The 16853-nt window shown below is 56.7% G+C and overlaps 2 protein-coding genes across 7 annotated transcripts; both read left to right on the top strand.

The window, feature by feature from the left end:
• Window positions 614-5801, top strand: TRIM35 (tripartite motif containing 35). 3 transcript variants are annotated; one of them, XM_021391535.1, is made up of 7 exons: window positions 614-828; window positions 1633-2080; window positions 2810-2941; window positions 3361-3591; window positions 3709-3731; window positions 4151-4272; window positions 5041-5801. In XM_021391535.1, exons 1-7 carry the CDS (start codon window positions 629-631, stop codon window positions 5604-5606), a joined length of 1722 nt encoding a protein of 573 aa, XP_021247210.1. In that variant the 5' UTR covers window positions 614-628; the 3' UTR covers window positions 5607-5801. The 3 variants fall into 3 exon arrangements, with proteins under 3 accessions (XP_021247210.1, XP_021247211.1, XP_021247212.1); XM_021391536.1 differs by having other exon boundaries at window positions 2846-2941; XM_021391537.1 differs by lacking the exon at window positions 614-828 and adding an exon at window positions 870-1536.
• Window positions 9373-15199, top strand: STMN4 (stathmin 4). Of its 4 annotated transcripts, none has more exons than XM_021393188.1 (6): window positions 9373-9432; window positions 12260-12317; window positions 12739-12834; window positions 13540-13748; window positions 13948-14139; window positions 14569-15199. In XM_021393188.1, the coding sequence occupies exons 2-6, from the start codon at window positions 12305-12307 to the stop codon at window positions 14710-14712; spliced, it is 654 nt and encodes a 217-aa protein (XP_021248863.1). In that variant the 5' UTR covers window positions 9373-9432; window positions 12260-12304; the 3' UTR covers window positions 14713-15199. The 4 variants fall into 4 exon arrangements, with proteins under 4 accessions (XP_021248863.1, XP_021248865.1, XP_021248866.1 ...); XM_021393190.1 differs by having other exon boundaries at window positions 13543-13748; XM_021393191.1 differs by having other exon boundaries at window positions 9374-9432; window positions 15003-15199.

Consider the following 16853-nt stretch of genomic DNA (forward strand, 5'->3'; position numbering starts at 1 on the left):
TGGGCCTGGGGGCTCTCTGTCCTGCCCCCATGGTGGCATCAGCCCCGTTGTCTTCCCCTCTCTCCTTTGTACCAGCACACAGGTTGTTGCAGGGATGCAGGTCAGCATCACCACCACCCCTCAGCGTCCCGGTGTTTGAAAAAGCCACCCTTCTCTATCTGGTTTTACACTTCATTCCACTGTTTTGTTTCCTTCTGTCCCCCCGGACTCTCCCCAAACAACTCACTCCTCAATTATTTTTCCACAATTAGCCCAGCTCTGCTACATCTGGTCCCAAATTCTGCATTTCTGGGGCGACACTGGCCCAAAGCAGTGCAGGATTATCCCAAGGAGCGCTGCTACATCCCTCCCTCCCCCACGTTTCACTCTGGTTATGTCTCGTTCCCAGCAGAGCTTTCCTTCCCAGCTTTATCTTTAGCCTTGACTCCCCTAACGCTGCACCTGCGGTTTCTCTCTGTCCTCCAGAGACAACACCGTTATTATGCTGCCCTTGAGTTGTTTTCGCCCTCCTGCTCCCCACCATGGGACCGGCCAGCTTGGAGGGCCGGTCCCACGGGATTGATGTCTCCCTGTCTCCAAGCCAAAACGCCGCCCCCTTCCCGCGGCAGCACGGAAGCAGAAAGCCGAGATGGGCCGTGCCCGCAGCCCAGAGCCCTCCCCGCAGCCACAGCCCGGCCCCCGCCCGCCCCTCGCACCGCCTCTGCTTCCTCCGGCACCGAACGCGCTGCCGAGCGGGATGCTGCCGGCAGGCGCCCGCGGTGCGCACCGCCCGGTTCGGCGAAGGGCTCGTTGCAGGCGTTGCCACCCGCCCGCATCGTCCTCGGCGAGGTACTGGGGCCGGCAACGGGAACGGGGTCACACCGGCGTGAGAGCGGGGCTGGGGGCTGAGAGCGGGGATCGGGCACCGGGGCTGAGGGATGAGATACTGGGGTGAGAGCGGGGCTAAGGGACAGGACAGCGGGGTAACACTGGGGGTAAGGGACAGGACAGCGAGGTGACACTGAGGATAGGGGACAGGACACCAGGGTGACACCGGGGCTAGGGACTGAGTGCTGCGACAAGGTACTGGGGTGACACCGGGACTAAGGGCCGGGACGCTGGGGGTAAGGGATAAGATACTGGGGTGACAGTGGGGATAAGAGACAGGATACTGGGGTGACACCAGAGTGACACTAGGGTTGGGGCTTTGGACACCAGAGTGACTCTGGCATGACAGCAGGGCTGGGGGTTCAGGCACTGGGGTGACACTGAGGCTGGCAGTTTGGGCACCAGTGTGACACAGGGGTGACACCGGGGCTGCGGGTTCAGGCACTGAGGAGGCAATGCAGTAACACTGGGGTGACCCTGGGGCTGGGTGATCAGGCACCAGGTGGCACTGGGGTGACACTGAGGTGACAGTGGGGCTATGGGTTCAGCACCGGGGTGGCACTGGGAGCGAGGAACCGGGCACGGGGGTGCACCAGAGCCAGAGATGGCCGCTGCCGGTGCCCTCAACGTGGTGTCACTCAGGCCAGTGCCGGCCGGGAGGAGCTGTGGGTGAGTCAGGCAGGAAGCCCGCTTGCATCACGAGTGGAGCTGTTTTCCAGTCACTGCCCTCCGGAGCTCAGCTCCTTTTCCCTTTTCCCCTCTCAGTGCTATGGAAAATGGAGCCAACTCCCCTTCCTCCAGCTCGGTGGCTTTGCCCTCGTCCTCCACGGCCACCTTCAAGGAGGAGCTGCTGTGTCCCATCTGCTACGAACCCTTCCGCGAAGCGGTGACGCTGTGCTGCGGCCACAACTTCTGCAAAGGCTGCATCAGCCGCTCCTGGGAGCACCGGCACCACGCGTGCCCCGTCTGCAAGGAAACCTCCTCCTTCGACGACCTGCGCGTCAACCACACGCTCAACAACCTGGTGGAGATGATCCTCCGCGAGGAAGAGCGACGACGGGGCCGCCCGGCCGCCCTCTGCCCCCTGCACCACGAAGAAGCCAATCTGTTCTGCCTGGATGACAAGGAGCTGGCGTGCTTCGCCTGCCAGGGCTCCAAGGAGCACGAAGGGCACAAGATGAGGCCGGTGCAGGAGACGGCGACGGATTTCAGGGTGAGGGAGTGATGCTTGGGGGATCAAGCAGCCCTCCCATTTATTGGGGTGCAGCCTGCTCGCGCCGGGATATGAGGGTGGGTGTAACCCTACGGCATCACTGCTGATGCTCTCCCTGCCTTAATTATCGCCCCAACCCCAAAAGCCTGCAGTAAAGGGAAGCGTGGTGATGCTCCCGTGGGTTGGGAGGGGTTTGGAGAGGTGCCACTGAGGCGGATCCGGCTGTGCTGGTTATTGCGGCAGCGCCTCGGGGTTGGGAGCACGGAGCTTTGGGCTGGGTTAGCGCAGCACGGCTGCTCCTGGCCCTGCGGGGATGGGGGGGGGGGGGATGTGGGAGAAGTGGCCCCAAGCCAAGACCCGAGCACAGCCCCTAGCACAGCCCTGAGCACAGCCCTGAGCCAGAGCCAGGCACTGTGCCAGAACCCAACCGCCGTGACTCAGCCCATGGGGTCGTGCCAGATTTCAAAAGGCGCAGGGCAAAGGGTGCTGAGCAGGCTGCGACTTGACAGTGCATTTAAAAAAAAAAAAAAAGAGCTGAAAAATAGCAGGGAGGATTTGCCGTGGAGCAAACCTCTGCCTTGCTGCTTAGGGTCTGCGCAGTGCCAAGGTGCGAGCGGGCAGTGCTGGGCTGCAGGAGGGGAAGGGATGGATGGAGCAAGGATCCTGCTTAACCGCGTCCTGCCGGGGTTGGGGCTCTTGTCTTTCCGCATTTGAAACCTGGGGATGTAGGCTTGCGAGGGTCCTGAGGGCGTCTCCCCCCCGCAGGCCAAGCTGAAGAACATGGAGACCTCCCTGCAGGACAAGGTGAAGGATTTCGGAGCTGTGCATCGCTCCTACGAGTCCATCTCCAAACACAATAAGGTGCGTGGCCGGTGCCAGTGGTGCGGCAGCCCGGCAGTCCCTTCTAGGGGGGTGGCAATGAGCCTGGCCCCTGCACATGTGAGCACTTGATTGCACATGCATGCACATGCATGCATACACATGCCATTGCATGCGCACGATGTGCACACACACCTCAGGCTGGAACGCAGCTGACTCCGGGGTGGAGGCTGCACCCACCCCGGGCTGCTCCATGGTGAGGAGGGTGATGCAGGTGGGAGGAAGGCCTCAGATGGAGTTCGGGGCTCCATCTCCGTGTCCCCTGACACAAGAGGGCAGCCTGGTCCCAGTGAGACGTCAGCAAGCGCTGAAGCTGGAGGAGCAATTTGGGGAGCACCGAGGGGATTCCGGGGGTGCTGAGCATGTGGGGCTACCGTTAAGGTAGTCCCCCCGCTGGGCAGGTGGAAGCCAAGCGGCTGGAGGAGCAGATCAGGAGAGAGTTCGAGAAGCTGCACGAGTTCCTGAGGGACGAGGAGAAGGCGCTGCTGTCCCAGCTGCAGGAGGAGAAGCAGCACAAGCACAGCCTCATCGAGAGCAAGATGAAGCAGCTGGCGGAGAACAGCCAGGCGGTGCTCAGCGAAGCCCGCCAGCTCCAGGCTGACCTCGAGGAGGATGACTATACCTTCCTCAAGGTGAAATTCTGATGGGGTCCTCATGGCTCTGCCACACATGGCACAGCGGTGCTGGGCTTGGGGTGTTGGTACCCCGTAGGAGCAGAGTTTGATGCCTGCTGTCTCCTTCTCTTTCAGACCCACAAGAACCGTAAGCGCAGGTGAGTCCTGGTCTCAGCCGTGTCCTCTGCCTGGTGGGACCAGACAGGTCCCCATGTCACAGAATCGTAGAACCATGGAGGTTGGAAAAGACCTCTCCATCAACCCGTCCCCACCATGCCCACTGACTGTGTTCCTCAGTGGCACATCTCCACGGTTCTGGAATGCCTCTAGGGACAGTGACCCCACCACCCCCCTGTTCCAATAACCTAATGTCCCTGCCAGTGGGAGGATTTGGGGTAGCCCCCTCCCTGGGATGAGAGCAAAGTGGGGGCCCTGGAGCTGGAGCAGGACCTCCTGCTCTGATCGCACTAAGGGAAGGCAGCCTGGTAGGAGACATGGGGTGCTGCCAGGGAAGGCCCTGCAGGAACACAGGGTGCCAGCAGCCCCATCCCATCCCTATCTTCATCTCCTGCCCTAGGATTGCCTGCACAGCTGAGGAGCCAGAGGCCGTGCCTTTGGGGATGCTCATTGACTCCGCCAAGTACCTGGGCTCACTGCAGTACAACGTGTGGAAGAAGATGCTGAACATCATCACCGTCGGTGAGGAACTGGGAAGGGAGTGTTACCCAATGGTGAGAGCAGCCCCTGCACGGGGCAGCCCAAGGGGAATGGTGCAGAGGGCATAGAGCATCCATGCGCACCGCTGGTGTTCAGGTGCCATGCGGTGCTGTGGAAGTGCTTGCACTCAAAAAAGGGAGCCCTATAGGACGCATTCCTCCATGCCTGGGTGGGTGTGTGCCTTTGGTTGCCCCTAGAAAGAAGATGATGAGTAGATGAGTGCTTGCAGGGCTCGTCCATAAAGCTCATCCCTTAGACAAGTCAGGCTCAGCCCTCCTAATGCATAGATTCGTAGAATCATGAAGGTTTGAAGGAATTCTAAGGTCCTCTAGTCCAACCATCACCCCATCCCTACCATGCCCTCTCATAGTATCACAAAGGTTGGAAAACAACTCCAAGATCATTAAGTCCAACCACTGACCCATCCCCACCATGTCTATTCCTAGAATCCTACTCATAGAATCATTCAGGCTGGAAAAGACCCCTGAGATCACCAATTCCAACCCCAGCCCAACCCCACTGTGCCCACTGACCACATCCCTCAGTGCCACTTCCCCACGGCTCTGAACACCTCCAGGGACGGCGACCCCACCACCTCCCTGGGCAGCCTGTGCCACTGCAGCACCGCTCTTTCTGAGAATTTATTCCTGATATCCAACCTGAACCTTCCCTGGTGCAACTTAAAGCCATCACCTCTTGTCTCTAACACGTGTCCCTAATGCGTGTCCCTTATGCATGTCCCCACCGCAGTCCCCTTCAGCTTCAACCCCAACTCAGCGGCGGGCTGGCTCTCGGTGTCTGAGGACCTGACCAGCGTCACCAACGGGAGCTACCGGCTGCTGGTGGAGAACCCCGAGCGCTTCACCTCGGCCCCCTGCATCCTGGGCTCCCGTGGGTTCTCCACTGGCTTCCACACCTGGGAAGTGGACCTGGGTGGCATCACGAACTGGAGGGTCGGGGTGGCCCAGCTGCGGGGCGGCATCCATTGGACCTTCCACCACGACGCGCGTTCCGGGTTCTGGTATATCTATCGCCTTCCTGGGATGAACAGCAAGATGTGCCAGGCATCCAACATGGCTCGCTCGGAGGTGGCACTGGGGGAGCTGGTGCGCATCCGCGTCGAGCTGGACTGCGACGAAGGCGAGCTCTCCTTCTACAACGCCGACTGCAAGACGCACATCTTCACCTTCCACGAGAAGTTCGGCGGCACCGTCTTCCCCTATTTCTATGTAGGAGGCACGCCGGTGGGCGCGACACCCGAGGCGCTGCGCATCTGTCCCCTCCGCGTCCGCATCCACGAGGATGTCCCCGTGTAGGGCCGCTGTCCCTCTGTCCCGTGTCACCTCCATCCTCCCGCGGCTGGGGCTCCCCAGGTGCTCTTTTAGGGTCGGCTGTCCTCGGGGAAAAAAAAAAAAAAAACAAAGAAAGAAAAAGAGGACAGAAAAAAAAAAGAATTTATGTATGTATTACCTCTTTTTTTAACTATCTTTAATAAACGTGTTATTCTAGTATTCTACTGTCACCGTTTCTCATCGTCTGTGCCCACATCCCTCCGCCTCCGTTCTGCTTCTCTCCATTATGGACCAAAGTGAGCTCATCCCTTCTCGTCCCCTTTCTAAGGGGTTTTCCGTAAATCCCCAGCTCCAGGATGGCAGTGTGCAGTGTGCGCTCAGAGGTGGGATGGAGAGGACAAAAAGCTCCTCCAGCACAATGCCACTGACCGTGGGGGGACAGCAGCCTCCCATTGTCCCCAAGTCCCCTCCGAGCATCCCGAACCAGGAGCCCCAGAGCCAAAACCCAGAGCAGGTTTTGATTTGCATTATAAATCCTTTTCCCCTGTAAGTCCCGGCATGGTGCCAAGACCACCCCGGTGTCCCCAAACCCAGGGACGTGGTGCTCCAGGCACCGCCTGGCAGGATGATGACATTAACAGGCTGTTTCCATGGTTTCTCACCATTTGCAGAGGATGCTCCTTAGGAACCAGCGCTGCTGGCGGAAAAACAAAAGGAGATGCTGAGGGGGGGACAACCTGGGGGTCCTCCGCCTCGCTGACGTTGGCTGACGTGGTCTGTCTCCAGCTGAGCATCCCTGATACAGGGAACAGAGGAAGATCAGCGTCAGCATCCTGCTGTGTGGTTCTGCCAAACGTCTCCCAGCTGGAAATTGGGCATCCCACGGCTGGTTTGGGCACAGCAAAGCATCCTTTGAAAGTAAGAAGCAGTGAAGCTGCTGAGACAGGATGCAATGTTTCTCTTTGTCAGGCCCGAAGGGAGCATTTTCCTGCAGTGTCTGGCATAAAAATGGCAATAAAAAGTGAAATGAAGCCTCACTTAGGACGACAGAAGCGAAGCATTTTGACTTTTTCTGGGCAATTTGCTGGGAAGAAAAAAAACCGTTTGCAGGAAACAGTATGAATGAATGAATTGTTTGGCTCCTTAAGACCGCATTTGTTTTGTATAATAAAGGGTACTGCTTCTTCCCCAGCACTGAATCCCATTCTCAGAGAGGCAGAGAAATGGCTTTAAGGCAGCGATGTCTCCCCGAGGCTGACCACTTGCTCGCATGCCCAGAGCTGGGAGATCCACTGGGAAACGCGGGTGGGTGTTGTCTGGGACCCCCTTTTGTGGCTCTTCCACCTAGAGCTCCTGCCTGGTGAATAGCTTAACTCAAACCTTCCTTCTCGTGGCATTTTGGGCTCTTGTTTTCTTGTTGATCCTCATGATTTCCGCATTATTTTTGGCTGTGGGTGCTCCCCAGCGGATGCTGCGCTACGCATCCGGGGATGAACCGATATTTCGGGCGATATTTCGGGGAAGCAGGCGACTCTCCCATTGGCTCACTGCCGGGTGGTGATGTCATTTCTGACCAATCCAGGGGAGGGCGGTGTTTTTTTCTCCGCTCCCCCCTCTCCCTTCGCATCCCCCTCAGCCCTGGGGCTGGGCACGGAGAATGCGGTGATGGAGACCTCGTCCTCCTCCTTTTTGGAGAATGAGCCCTACACGGCTCCCCAGCACTGGGGGACCTCTCCCTGGGAGGAGCTTCTATGGGCAAGAGGCAGTGGGAGGGGGTTGGGAGGAGGCCAGGAAATGGGGCTGAAGAGCCAAAACTGAGCACGGTGCAAAGGTTGTGCGTGGGAGGGTTCAAACTTGCGGGTCCAAAGATGCGGTACTGGAAGTTGAAGGGAGAAGCGCTGGGAGGGCAATCCAGAGGGGTGATGCTGAGCCTCCCCAGGCATTTTTGGAAAGGGCTTGGGGTAAAACAGCAGAAATACCTTCACTGCATCCTCACGGTCATAGAATCATAGCATCATGGAGATTGCAAAAGACTTCCAAGTCCAACTGTTGACCCATCACCACCATGCCCACTAACCACATCCCTAAGCAGAGCATAGAATCACTAAGATCAAGTCCAACCATCAACCCATTCCTGTGGCCACTCTCACACAGGGAGCCGCTGCTGGAGCATGATAGCAGCCATCCCCAGTGGGCTTTTGGGCTGCAAGATGATTGGGTGGTCACCAAACCCCCCACCCCAATGCTGCTCCTTTGTGGCTGTGGGGCCAGGATGTGACCCCAGGGATGGGTTTGTGCCATGAACTCACACCTGCAAGGAGCTCAAAGGAGCCTTTGAGCAGAGCCCCCCCAGCGGGTGCCATGTGCTCACCCGGTGCCAGACACAGCAGGGACGGTCCCGCTGCCACGTGGTCCCACAATGGCTGTTTGTCCTGCAGATGGTTGTTTGTCCTGTGTTTGGTTGTTTGTTCTCCCCTTGCTCCCTTGCGTGCTCCCCTCCCTGGGTGATTCTTTGCCCACCCCACAGTCTGTACCTCACCAAACCCCACTGCCATCTCCACCAGTGCCCCACCCTATAAGCACCCCATGCCTCTCCCCTCTGCCTGCTCCCCTCTTGTCCAGCTCTGTCTTGGGGGAGAGTTTGGCCATCGCGTCCCGACCACACTGGGGACATCTTATGCCCAAAAGGATCCTTCACCCATTGGACAAACAGATGGACAAACCATGGACAAACTGCCATGTTGCGGTGTCACTTGTGCAGTGTCACCCCATTTCTAGTTGGGTCACTCTCCCCTTCCCATGCTGGGGCCAGTATGCCACCCTACATTCATTTTCCATGGGGAAAACAACTTCCCACAGCTGAATGCCCATTTGCGTAATGGAGGAGAGCAGTACCTAAATATACTCACACGGTCCCCTGGAGGTGTCAGGATGTGATCTCCATCAGATGCAGCTGTCAGTGAGAAATAGGCCAGGGTGAAGAGAAACAGGGGGAAGGAGATTCAGTCTAGGGGGAGGGCATGGACCTGAGCGATGCCCCAGCTCTGGATCCTCCACTTGCCCCGAGGGATGTCACACCAGAATAGCTTCAGGATCTAGGACTTGGTGTCTCCGAGCTCCCATTGCCTGGTTTGGCAGAAGTGGTCCTCACGTGGCTTTGGGGTCACACCAGGCGTGGGACAGGTCCTGGGAGGGTGGAGATGTGAGGCGATGGGGCCATGCCACCACCCGAAACCCACAAAGGCTGGTCCGTGCATGTGGCACAATTCATCCCCATTTGGGGTTGCTGGGAGGTGCAAGGGGCTCTCCAACTCCCCCAGGCAGAGAGGTCCCCTTGTCACCTTGTCCCTCCCCACTTTGTCCCACTGGAACAGGGAATGGCATCTATTCACTGTGCCCAAGCCCCCCCAGCCCACACTGGGACCCCCATTGGGTGACAGCATCATCACCAGCACTGCTCACACAGAAAAAAAAATCCCATTTTTGGGCATTTTTGCCACCCACCCCCATGCCTTACTTCCATTATTTTTTCACCATTTTTTTTCATTTTTTTTCTTTTCAATTTTTTAATCTCTTTTTTTTTTTTTTTTGTTCTTAATCCCCCCCTCTTTTTTTTTCCCATATCCAATCCCTGAAAATAGCTGCCGGGCTGTGACATCACCGTGCTGCTCCCGGGTTTGCACAGATCGGGGCCAATCAGAGCGGCAGAAAGCTGCTCCAATCGCTGGCCGGGGAGGTGATGTCATGGGGCGCTGGGCCCCCCCCGGGGGGGGCGGCTCGGTGCAGACCCCCGCGCCCACGTTAAAGAGCCTGGAGAGCGCGGGGAGGCAGCGCAGGCACCGACGGTGTGGTGAGTGCAGCAGGTGGATGGATGGATGGATGCATTATGGGGGGGGGATCTTATGGATGGGGGGGTTGTTTTATGGGGTGGGGGTCAGACGGACGTATAGAGTTGGATGTGTGTCTGGGTGGTCCGATGGATGTGGTGCTTCAGATAGATGTATGGGGGGGGTCTTATGGATGGGGTGTTTTTTGTGGGTGAGGAGGTCAGAAGGATGTACGGAGCAGGATGGAAGTGTAGGTTCAGATGTGTGTATGGGATTGGATAGATGGATGTGGGGTAGGATGAGTATATTGCTTTGGATGGATGTATGGGGTCGGATATATGTATTGGTATTGAATGGATGGGTGCTGTTGGATTGATGGATGGATGGATGGATGGATATAGTCAGACGGATGGACATGGTTGGATGGATGAATGGGGTCAGATATATCTATTGGGACTGGATGGATCTATGGAGTTGGATGGACATATGGAGTTGGATGGATGGAGTCAGATAGATGAATGGGGCTGGATATATATATGGAGTCGGGTGGATGTATGTGGTTGAGTATATGCATTGAGACTGGATGGATGCATGGAGTTGGATGGATGAGGTCAGATGGATGTATGGGATTGGATGGATGGATGGAGCTGGATGGATGAATGGGGGTTCGATGCTGGATATACTGCTTCAGATGGATGTGTTGCTTTGGATGGATGTATTGCTATGGATGGATGTATTGGGGGTGTTGTTTCTGGAAAGCAATGCCTTGAAAAGTTTGGGGAGGGGTCGTGGAAGAGGGGGGTTTGATCATTTCCACACTTGTGCCCCCACCCCATCAGGCTCAGCATCCCCAGTGAGGCAAACCCCCTCCAGCCACACAGCAAGAAGCAGCCCCCCCAGTCCTTAAAGCCTGAAACACTTCCCTGCCCTGCACCCTGCTTTTAATCCCATGGCTCTTCCCATGCTCCCTGCTCCCCAGGCACAGTTGTGCTGGGATGGGGCTCCACAGCATCCACTCCAGCCTCGCCCCAACCCCACAGCCCCCCCAGCTGTGCCCAGATGTGCCCAGATGCACCTAGAGGGTAATAATAACCGAATTATTGATGGTGGCAGGAAGCTGGCAGAGGTGACCTGCAGCAGGGCACCAGCCACACCCAGCTCCTCCAGGAATGGGGGAATCCTCCAAACGCCCCAATGGCTGCTTCATCCGGCTGGCATCATGCTCAGGGATGGACACCAGCCGCCTCCCTGGGGTCTGATGGGCGATGGCTGAATTCTATCTGGGAGATAAAATTCAGGTCTGGATTTCTGGAGCCCAAATGCAACCATGCCCCCAGTAAAAGCCCCGGCACAATGAAGACCGGGGGGAAAATGGGAGGCTTGTAGGCAGGAGCAAGGTAAATGCTTTCTTCCAGGCTGTCATATCTCCAGGCACAGCCTCGTGTGAGCACATCAGGGCATCCCCGCCCCGCCTTGGCACCGTGCTGGGCAGCAGCTGCTCAAAGCAAAACCCCATGGAAAGGCAATAGGGAAAGCCCTCGGAGGGGTCACACCTGTGGGTAACTCCACATCAGAGCAGCCCTGGCTCCAGGGGTCACCAGAAATAGGGGAGCATCTCTGAGCAATGTGTTCCTGCAGGCTGTCACCGTGCTGTGTTCCAGTTTTTTCCCCAGATATCCCAGCAGCATTACCACACTGCAGCTAGATTGCTTACAAAATGTAAAGGAAAGAGAATATTGTGTAGGACCCCAGTGGAATGGGAGGGGTGGAGACTTTCTGGGATACTACATGATGAGAAGGATCAAGGCGTCTGCAGGGAGGTTGCTGGAGATCCATAGATATGAGCTCCCATTTTATAGAAGGATGCAAAAGGACTTGGGGTATGGCACGGCCACTGCTCGTGCACCAGTAGAGAATGTGCACAAGGGTTGCACTGGTTTGTGATGGGCTGTGGGTGGGTGGGTACACACTGGTCATGGAACAGTCACGCGTGTGCACACGTGTCGTTGTGCAAATGTTGGGCAGTGTGGAGCAGGGAAGGACTGTGCATGCTCAAAGCACTGTGCCGGCTGCCGCCATCCCATCGGTGTGTGTCCATCACATCACAGCCCCTGCGCTTACTGCACTGGTGTTCACGCATCACATCACACCAGTAGATGCCCATTCCATCCCAGCATGAGACTATCACAGCAAACCAGTGTGTGTCCATCATTCCAGTGTCCCTCACATCATACTACTCCACCACTGGCTGCCCACCGCATCACACCAGTGTGTTCCCATATACCAACTGCATGCCCATCACATCTGACCAAAGTGCTCCTACCCCATCTAACCAGTGTGTGCCCATCCCACCTCACTGGCACATATCCATCCATCTCACCAGGATGTGCCCGTCCCATCTCACCATCACATACCCATCCCAATTCACCATCACGTACCCAGCACAACCTACCAGCATGTACTCATCCCATCTCACTGACGTGTTCAGCCCATCTCACTGACGTGTTCAACCCATCTCACCAGTGTGTTCCAATTGCATCTCACCAAGATGTGCCCATCCCATCCCAATCCCATCTCACCATGATGTACCCATCCCATCTCACCAGTGCGTGTTCATCCCATCTCACCAAGATGTGCACATCCCACCTTATCAGAATATGCCTATCCCACCTCACCAGCATGTACTCATTCTATGTCCATTTGATCTCACCAGTATGTGCCCACCTCAGAACGCAGAGTGCACATGTGCCCCGGTATCCGTGTACAGCTGTCCCAGGGTGGGAGGACAGGAAGGGTGATGTCCCCCAGCCCTGGACCCCTCTCACTGATCCTGCCTCTTTCCATCTCCAGGCCCCAGGATTGTTGTTGCTGCAGAAGCCCAAGGATCACCAAGCCATGACTCTAGCCGGTACGTCAAGGGCTCATGCATGGGGGCAGGGAACAGCATGGATCTGTGTACCCAATCCTGACACCCACTCCATTTTGGGTCATGCCCTGAGCCCCTGATCTGAGCAGGGCCTCATCCAGACCACCCAGAAATGGTCCTGCCCTGGATTAACCCGGATGCTGATGGCATGCCGGCCGTGCTGGGCAAGGGGTCACATGTATGGTTAACACAGCAGGACAGATGTTACCCGTGTTGAGAAAAGCACCCCATCACTGAGTGCCTCAGTTTCCCCATTGCACAATGCATTTACATGCCTTGTTTACCCCTCCTGCATCACCCTGTTGGCAACATCTGGGCCAACTCCAATGCCAGCCATCACCCCCATCCCTGGCAAATGACAGGACACCCACATCCTGACCCCACTCCCACCATCTCTTCCCAGCTTACAAAGAGAAGATGAAGGAGCTGCCTCTCGTCTCCCTGTTCTGTTCCTGCTTCCTCTCAGACCCCCTGAACAAGCCAGCATACACGTATGAAGGTAGGACCGAATGGGCATGCTGGGCTCCCTGCCCCAGCTCACAGGAAAGAGGGTGTAAATCATGGGTGCATTTGGGGTATGGGTCTTGATTGAAACCCACGGAGAGATGGGAGCATGGTGGCATGTAGGGTGCTTACCCAAAGGCATGGAATTATTTAGGGCCAAAGGGATCCAGTCCAATCTCTCTTGTATGGACACAGACATCTTTCACTGGAGCAGATTGCTCAAATCACCACCCAGTTCAACTTTGAACTCTTCAAGTGAAGGGATATCCAAAGCTTTTCTGGGACACCTGGGCCAGTGCCTCACCAGCCTCTTTATTTCCAGTCTAAATCTACCCTATTTCTGTTTAAAGCCATTGCACCTTGTCCTGTCACTACAGGCTATGGTAAAAAGACTACATCTTTCTTATAAGCCCCCTTTGGGTACTAGAAGGCTGCTATCAGGTCTCCCAGGAGCTTTCTTTTCTCAAGGCTGAGCAGCTCCAGCTCTCCCAACTTCTCTTCATAGAGGAGGTGCTCCAGGTTTCTGGTCATTTTTGCGGCCCTCCTCTGGACTGGCTCCAACACTGCCAGTCCATTTCATCCACCAGAATCTCCAAGTTCTTCCCTGCAGGGTTGTCCTCAGTCCATTCATCACCCATGGCATGGGAGGCAGCGGGTAGGATGTGCCCATGCCTGGAGTCACGCCAAGTCCTTCTTCCAGCAGACACGGTAGACCTCACTTGGTGTGTCATCTCTGACATGGAAGTCATCGAACTCAACAAGCGCACCTCGGGGCAATCTTTCGAGGTCATCCTGAAGCCCCCATCATTCGATGGCATCCCTGAGTTCAATGCCTCACTGCCCCGGCGGCGCGACCCATCTCTGGAGGAGATCCAGAAGAAGCTAGAGGCAGCAGAGGAGAGGAGAAAGGTAGGCACAGAGGGTCTTCCTCAGCACAGCAGCATGGGGATGTGCCATGGGAACACACAGCCTTGCTCTTGGAGTTCTCACTTCCATGGCACAGCCAACTTTGGGGCCATCATTTAGTTTGGAGGGGTCATTATCAGCGGGGAGGGGAAGGAACCTATGGTCCCGGTGGTCCAAATGGCCGTGGTCTTTGTCTGCACAGTACCAGGAGGCTGAGCTGCTGAAGCACCTGGCAGAGAAGCGGGAGCACGAGCGGGAGGTCATGCAGAAGGCCATCGAGGAGAACAACAACTTCATCAAAATGGCCAAGGAGAAGCTGGCTCAGAAGATGGAGTCCAACAAAGAGAACCGCGAGGCCCATTTAGCGGCCATGCTAGAGCGCTTACAGGAGAAGGTGAGGGCCCGGCGAGGAGGGAGGGGGGATGCACTGGGACAGGAGGGTGTCACAGGACCTGGCCAGCTTGGATGGGGCCCTGGGCAGCCTGATCTAGTGGTTGGCAGCCCTGCCCATGGCAGGGGGTTGGAAATAGATGATCTTTAAGGTCCCCTCCAGTCTAAGCCATTCTTTGGTTCTATGACCCCACGCTGGAGAGCAGGGGTGGGATACACGGCTCTTGGGATGACACTATCCCTTGGGGGCACCACCAAAGGGGGGGTCCTCTTCTTCCACCCCAGTGCCACGTCCCACCTGGGGTGGGGGTGACACATGGGGACGCTGCGAGCCCAATGCACCGGTGGGAGCTGGAGGGAGCTGTGCCGCCATGTCGGAGGTGCTCCCACCCTGCCGGTGTGAGCAGACACCTCCTCTCTCTCCCCGAAGCAGGTCTGCTCCCAACCTCCGCACGGAAGGTCCCACCCTCACCACCTCCAGCTCCCTCCAAACCATTCTGTCTGCACGGAGCTCACCCAGTGCCCTTCTCCAAGCTCCTCAGCCAGCCTTGGGTCAGAGGCAGAGAGCACGAGATAATGGCGGACAATCCGAGCTCGCCCCGTCTCCTCGGGGTTCCCGCTCCATCTTGTCTGGTGGACGTCTACCTCCTAGATAGAGGGCAAGGACAATCGTTCTGTCTGTCCCTGAGTGCCTCCACCGTCCTTAAAACACCCTGGGGGAGGAGAGGACGCTGTTGACCCACCGGTGTCCCCGCGGGGACGAACCAGGCCTTGCGAACGCCCTCGTGCCTTCGAAACCCCTGCGAAGCCGCCAGCCCGAAGTCGGGTGATCTAACACATCCCTCCTTCCCTCCCACCTCCCCACAGGACAAACATGCAGAAGAAGTGAGGAAAAACAAGGAGCTCAAGGAAGAGGCCTCCAGGTAAAGAGGCGATGCTTGGACTGACAGCTCCAGGAGGTGTGGAGGCAGCCGCAGCACCGGGCCGGCCGGCGGAAGGGGATGTCCCTCTGCTTTCGTTGTTTGTGAATGTACAGAGTTGACCAGTGAAGCCATCCTAGTCGTTTTGGGGAGGGTGGGGAGGGAGGCGAGCGGACAGGTGGGCCTTGGGGCGGCCGTCTCCATGGGGTCTGTCAGCGCTGCTCGCCCAGGAGGTTGGAAGGAGCCAGCCTGGGGCTGGAGAGGTGGGGATGGAGGGGTGGGGAGGGAAAGGGGGAATGTGCGTTGTGTGTGACTTTCGTTTGGTGCTGGGCAGGCAAGAGCCCCTCCAGCCATGATTCTCCTCCGTCCCACCCCAGTGGGGCAGCGGCATCTCTTGGTGACCCTCCTCCCTCCCTCCCACCTCACCTCCAAGGCCCGGAGCTGGAGCTTAACGGCCCATCAATCCTACAGCACTGAATTCCAGACCTCTGAGCTGGAGCTTACAGCCCCATAGACCTCACAGCACTGTTTTGGGGATGGGGGCGAGGAGACCCCTCATTGGAAGGAGTCCAAAGGTTTTACTCAGCTGCAGGATGATCCTTTCCAAAGGTGAAATCGGAAAGCCCCATGACTTCCCAAAGAGCTACTGGATTTTGTAAGAGATTTCCCAAGGCTCATCTTCTCGGGCACTCTTGGATGAAATCCCCTTTTCTGCTTTAGGGCAGTAGGAAAGCTGTCAGGTTTCAGAGGCAGCAGCTCAAATGGGTTTTTGAATAGAGAGGGCTGGAGCAGGAGAGGAAAACTGGGCAAGGTTGTGGAAACTGTGATGGAACTAAGAAAAACAAGAGGGAAAGAGGACCAGCATTGGCACAGGCTGCCCAGAGAAGCTGTGGTTGCCCCATCCCTGCAGGCACTCAAGGCCAGGTTGGAAGGGGCCCTGGGCAGCCTGATTTGGTGGGTGGCAGAAGTGCCCATGGCAGAAGGTTGGAACTGGATGATCTTTAAGGTCCCCTCTAACCTAAGCCATGCTATGATTCTATGACCGCATGCTGGAGAGCAGGGATGGGATACGCTCGATTCAGCCTGACCCTGGCACCTCTAACCCTCCTCCAAACCACATTCTCAGTATCTGCTATGGACAGATAAGGTTTTCCGAGCACTGATTTGCATCCAGGGGAGCTGTGTCTCTTCTCTTGCTGTGAGATTCTCACCTGGACCCTGGGGTCAGGGTGGGGCCAGCCTTGGTCCAGGAGGGGCTGCCAAAAATGGGAGTGCGGGAGAAGGCGGCGTGTGAAGGAGATGGAGGGGGCTGTTCTAGCTGTGGCACGAGCTGTCCTTTTTTTTGTATACAACAGTTGTAAATAAACTGCCTTGGCATTTCTTTTGTTTTCTCATGATCTGTGCAGTGTGGTGTGTGTGTATTGTGGTTTCTTTTTTTGGGGGGCATCCCAGGGTGAGGGGGGCTGTGAGCCAAAATGAAGCCACGTGCAGGGAGGAGAGTTGGCTGGCATGGTGAAGATGCATGGAGGAGGCTGGACACGTGCCGAGGGCTGTCCTAAGCCCATTGGTCTAACCATGGAGCAAAGCACCATGTCCTCAGTGTCACAAGAGGAGTTGGGGACTTTATTCTTCTTCAATCCTAAGGAGGAAGCAGCTTTAATTCCTCTCAAATGGAAAGATGGTGGCACCGAAATTTAGAACCAGCTTACCAAAGGAGCCAAATGTTCCCTTCTTTAGAGCCAAGGATATCCTAACCCTGGGAAGCCTTGGAAGATGGGTGCCCAACCAAGGAGCTGAT

Source organism: Numida meleagris, chromosome 3, assembly GCF_002078875.1.
Source record: "Numida meleagris isolate 19003 breed g44 Domestic line chromosome 3, NumMel1.0, whole genome shotgun sequence".
NCBI lineage: Eukaryota > Metazoa > Chordata > Aves > Galliformes > Numididae > Numida > Numida meleagris.

Bases quoted from the DNA above. Each gene is read 5' to 3' on its own strand.
- TRIM35 (XM_021391535.1), top strand. From the start codon at position 629: ATGGGCCGTGCCCGCAGCCCAGAGCCCTCCCCGCAGCCACAGCCCGGC. The intron at 2,081-2,809 runs GTGAGGGAGTGA...CTGGGGATGTAG, and splicing joins AGACGGCGACGGATTTCAGG to GCTTGCGAGGGTCCTGAGGG. The intron at 4,273-5,040 runs GTGAGGAACTGG...TCCCCACCGCAG, and splicing joins GCTGAACATCATCACCGTCG to TCCCCTTCAGCTTCAACCCC.
- STMN4 (XM_021393188.1), top strand. The intron at 12,835-13,539 runs GTAGGACCGAAT...TCCTTCTTCCAG, and splicing joins GCCAGCATACACGTATGAAG to CAGACACGGTAGACCTCACT. The intron at 13,749-13,947 runs GTAGGCACAGAG...TTGTCTGCACAG, and splicing joins CAGCAGAGGAGAGGAGAAAG to TACCAGGAGGCTGAGCTGCT.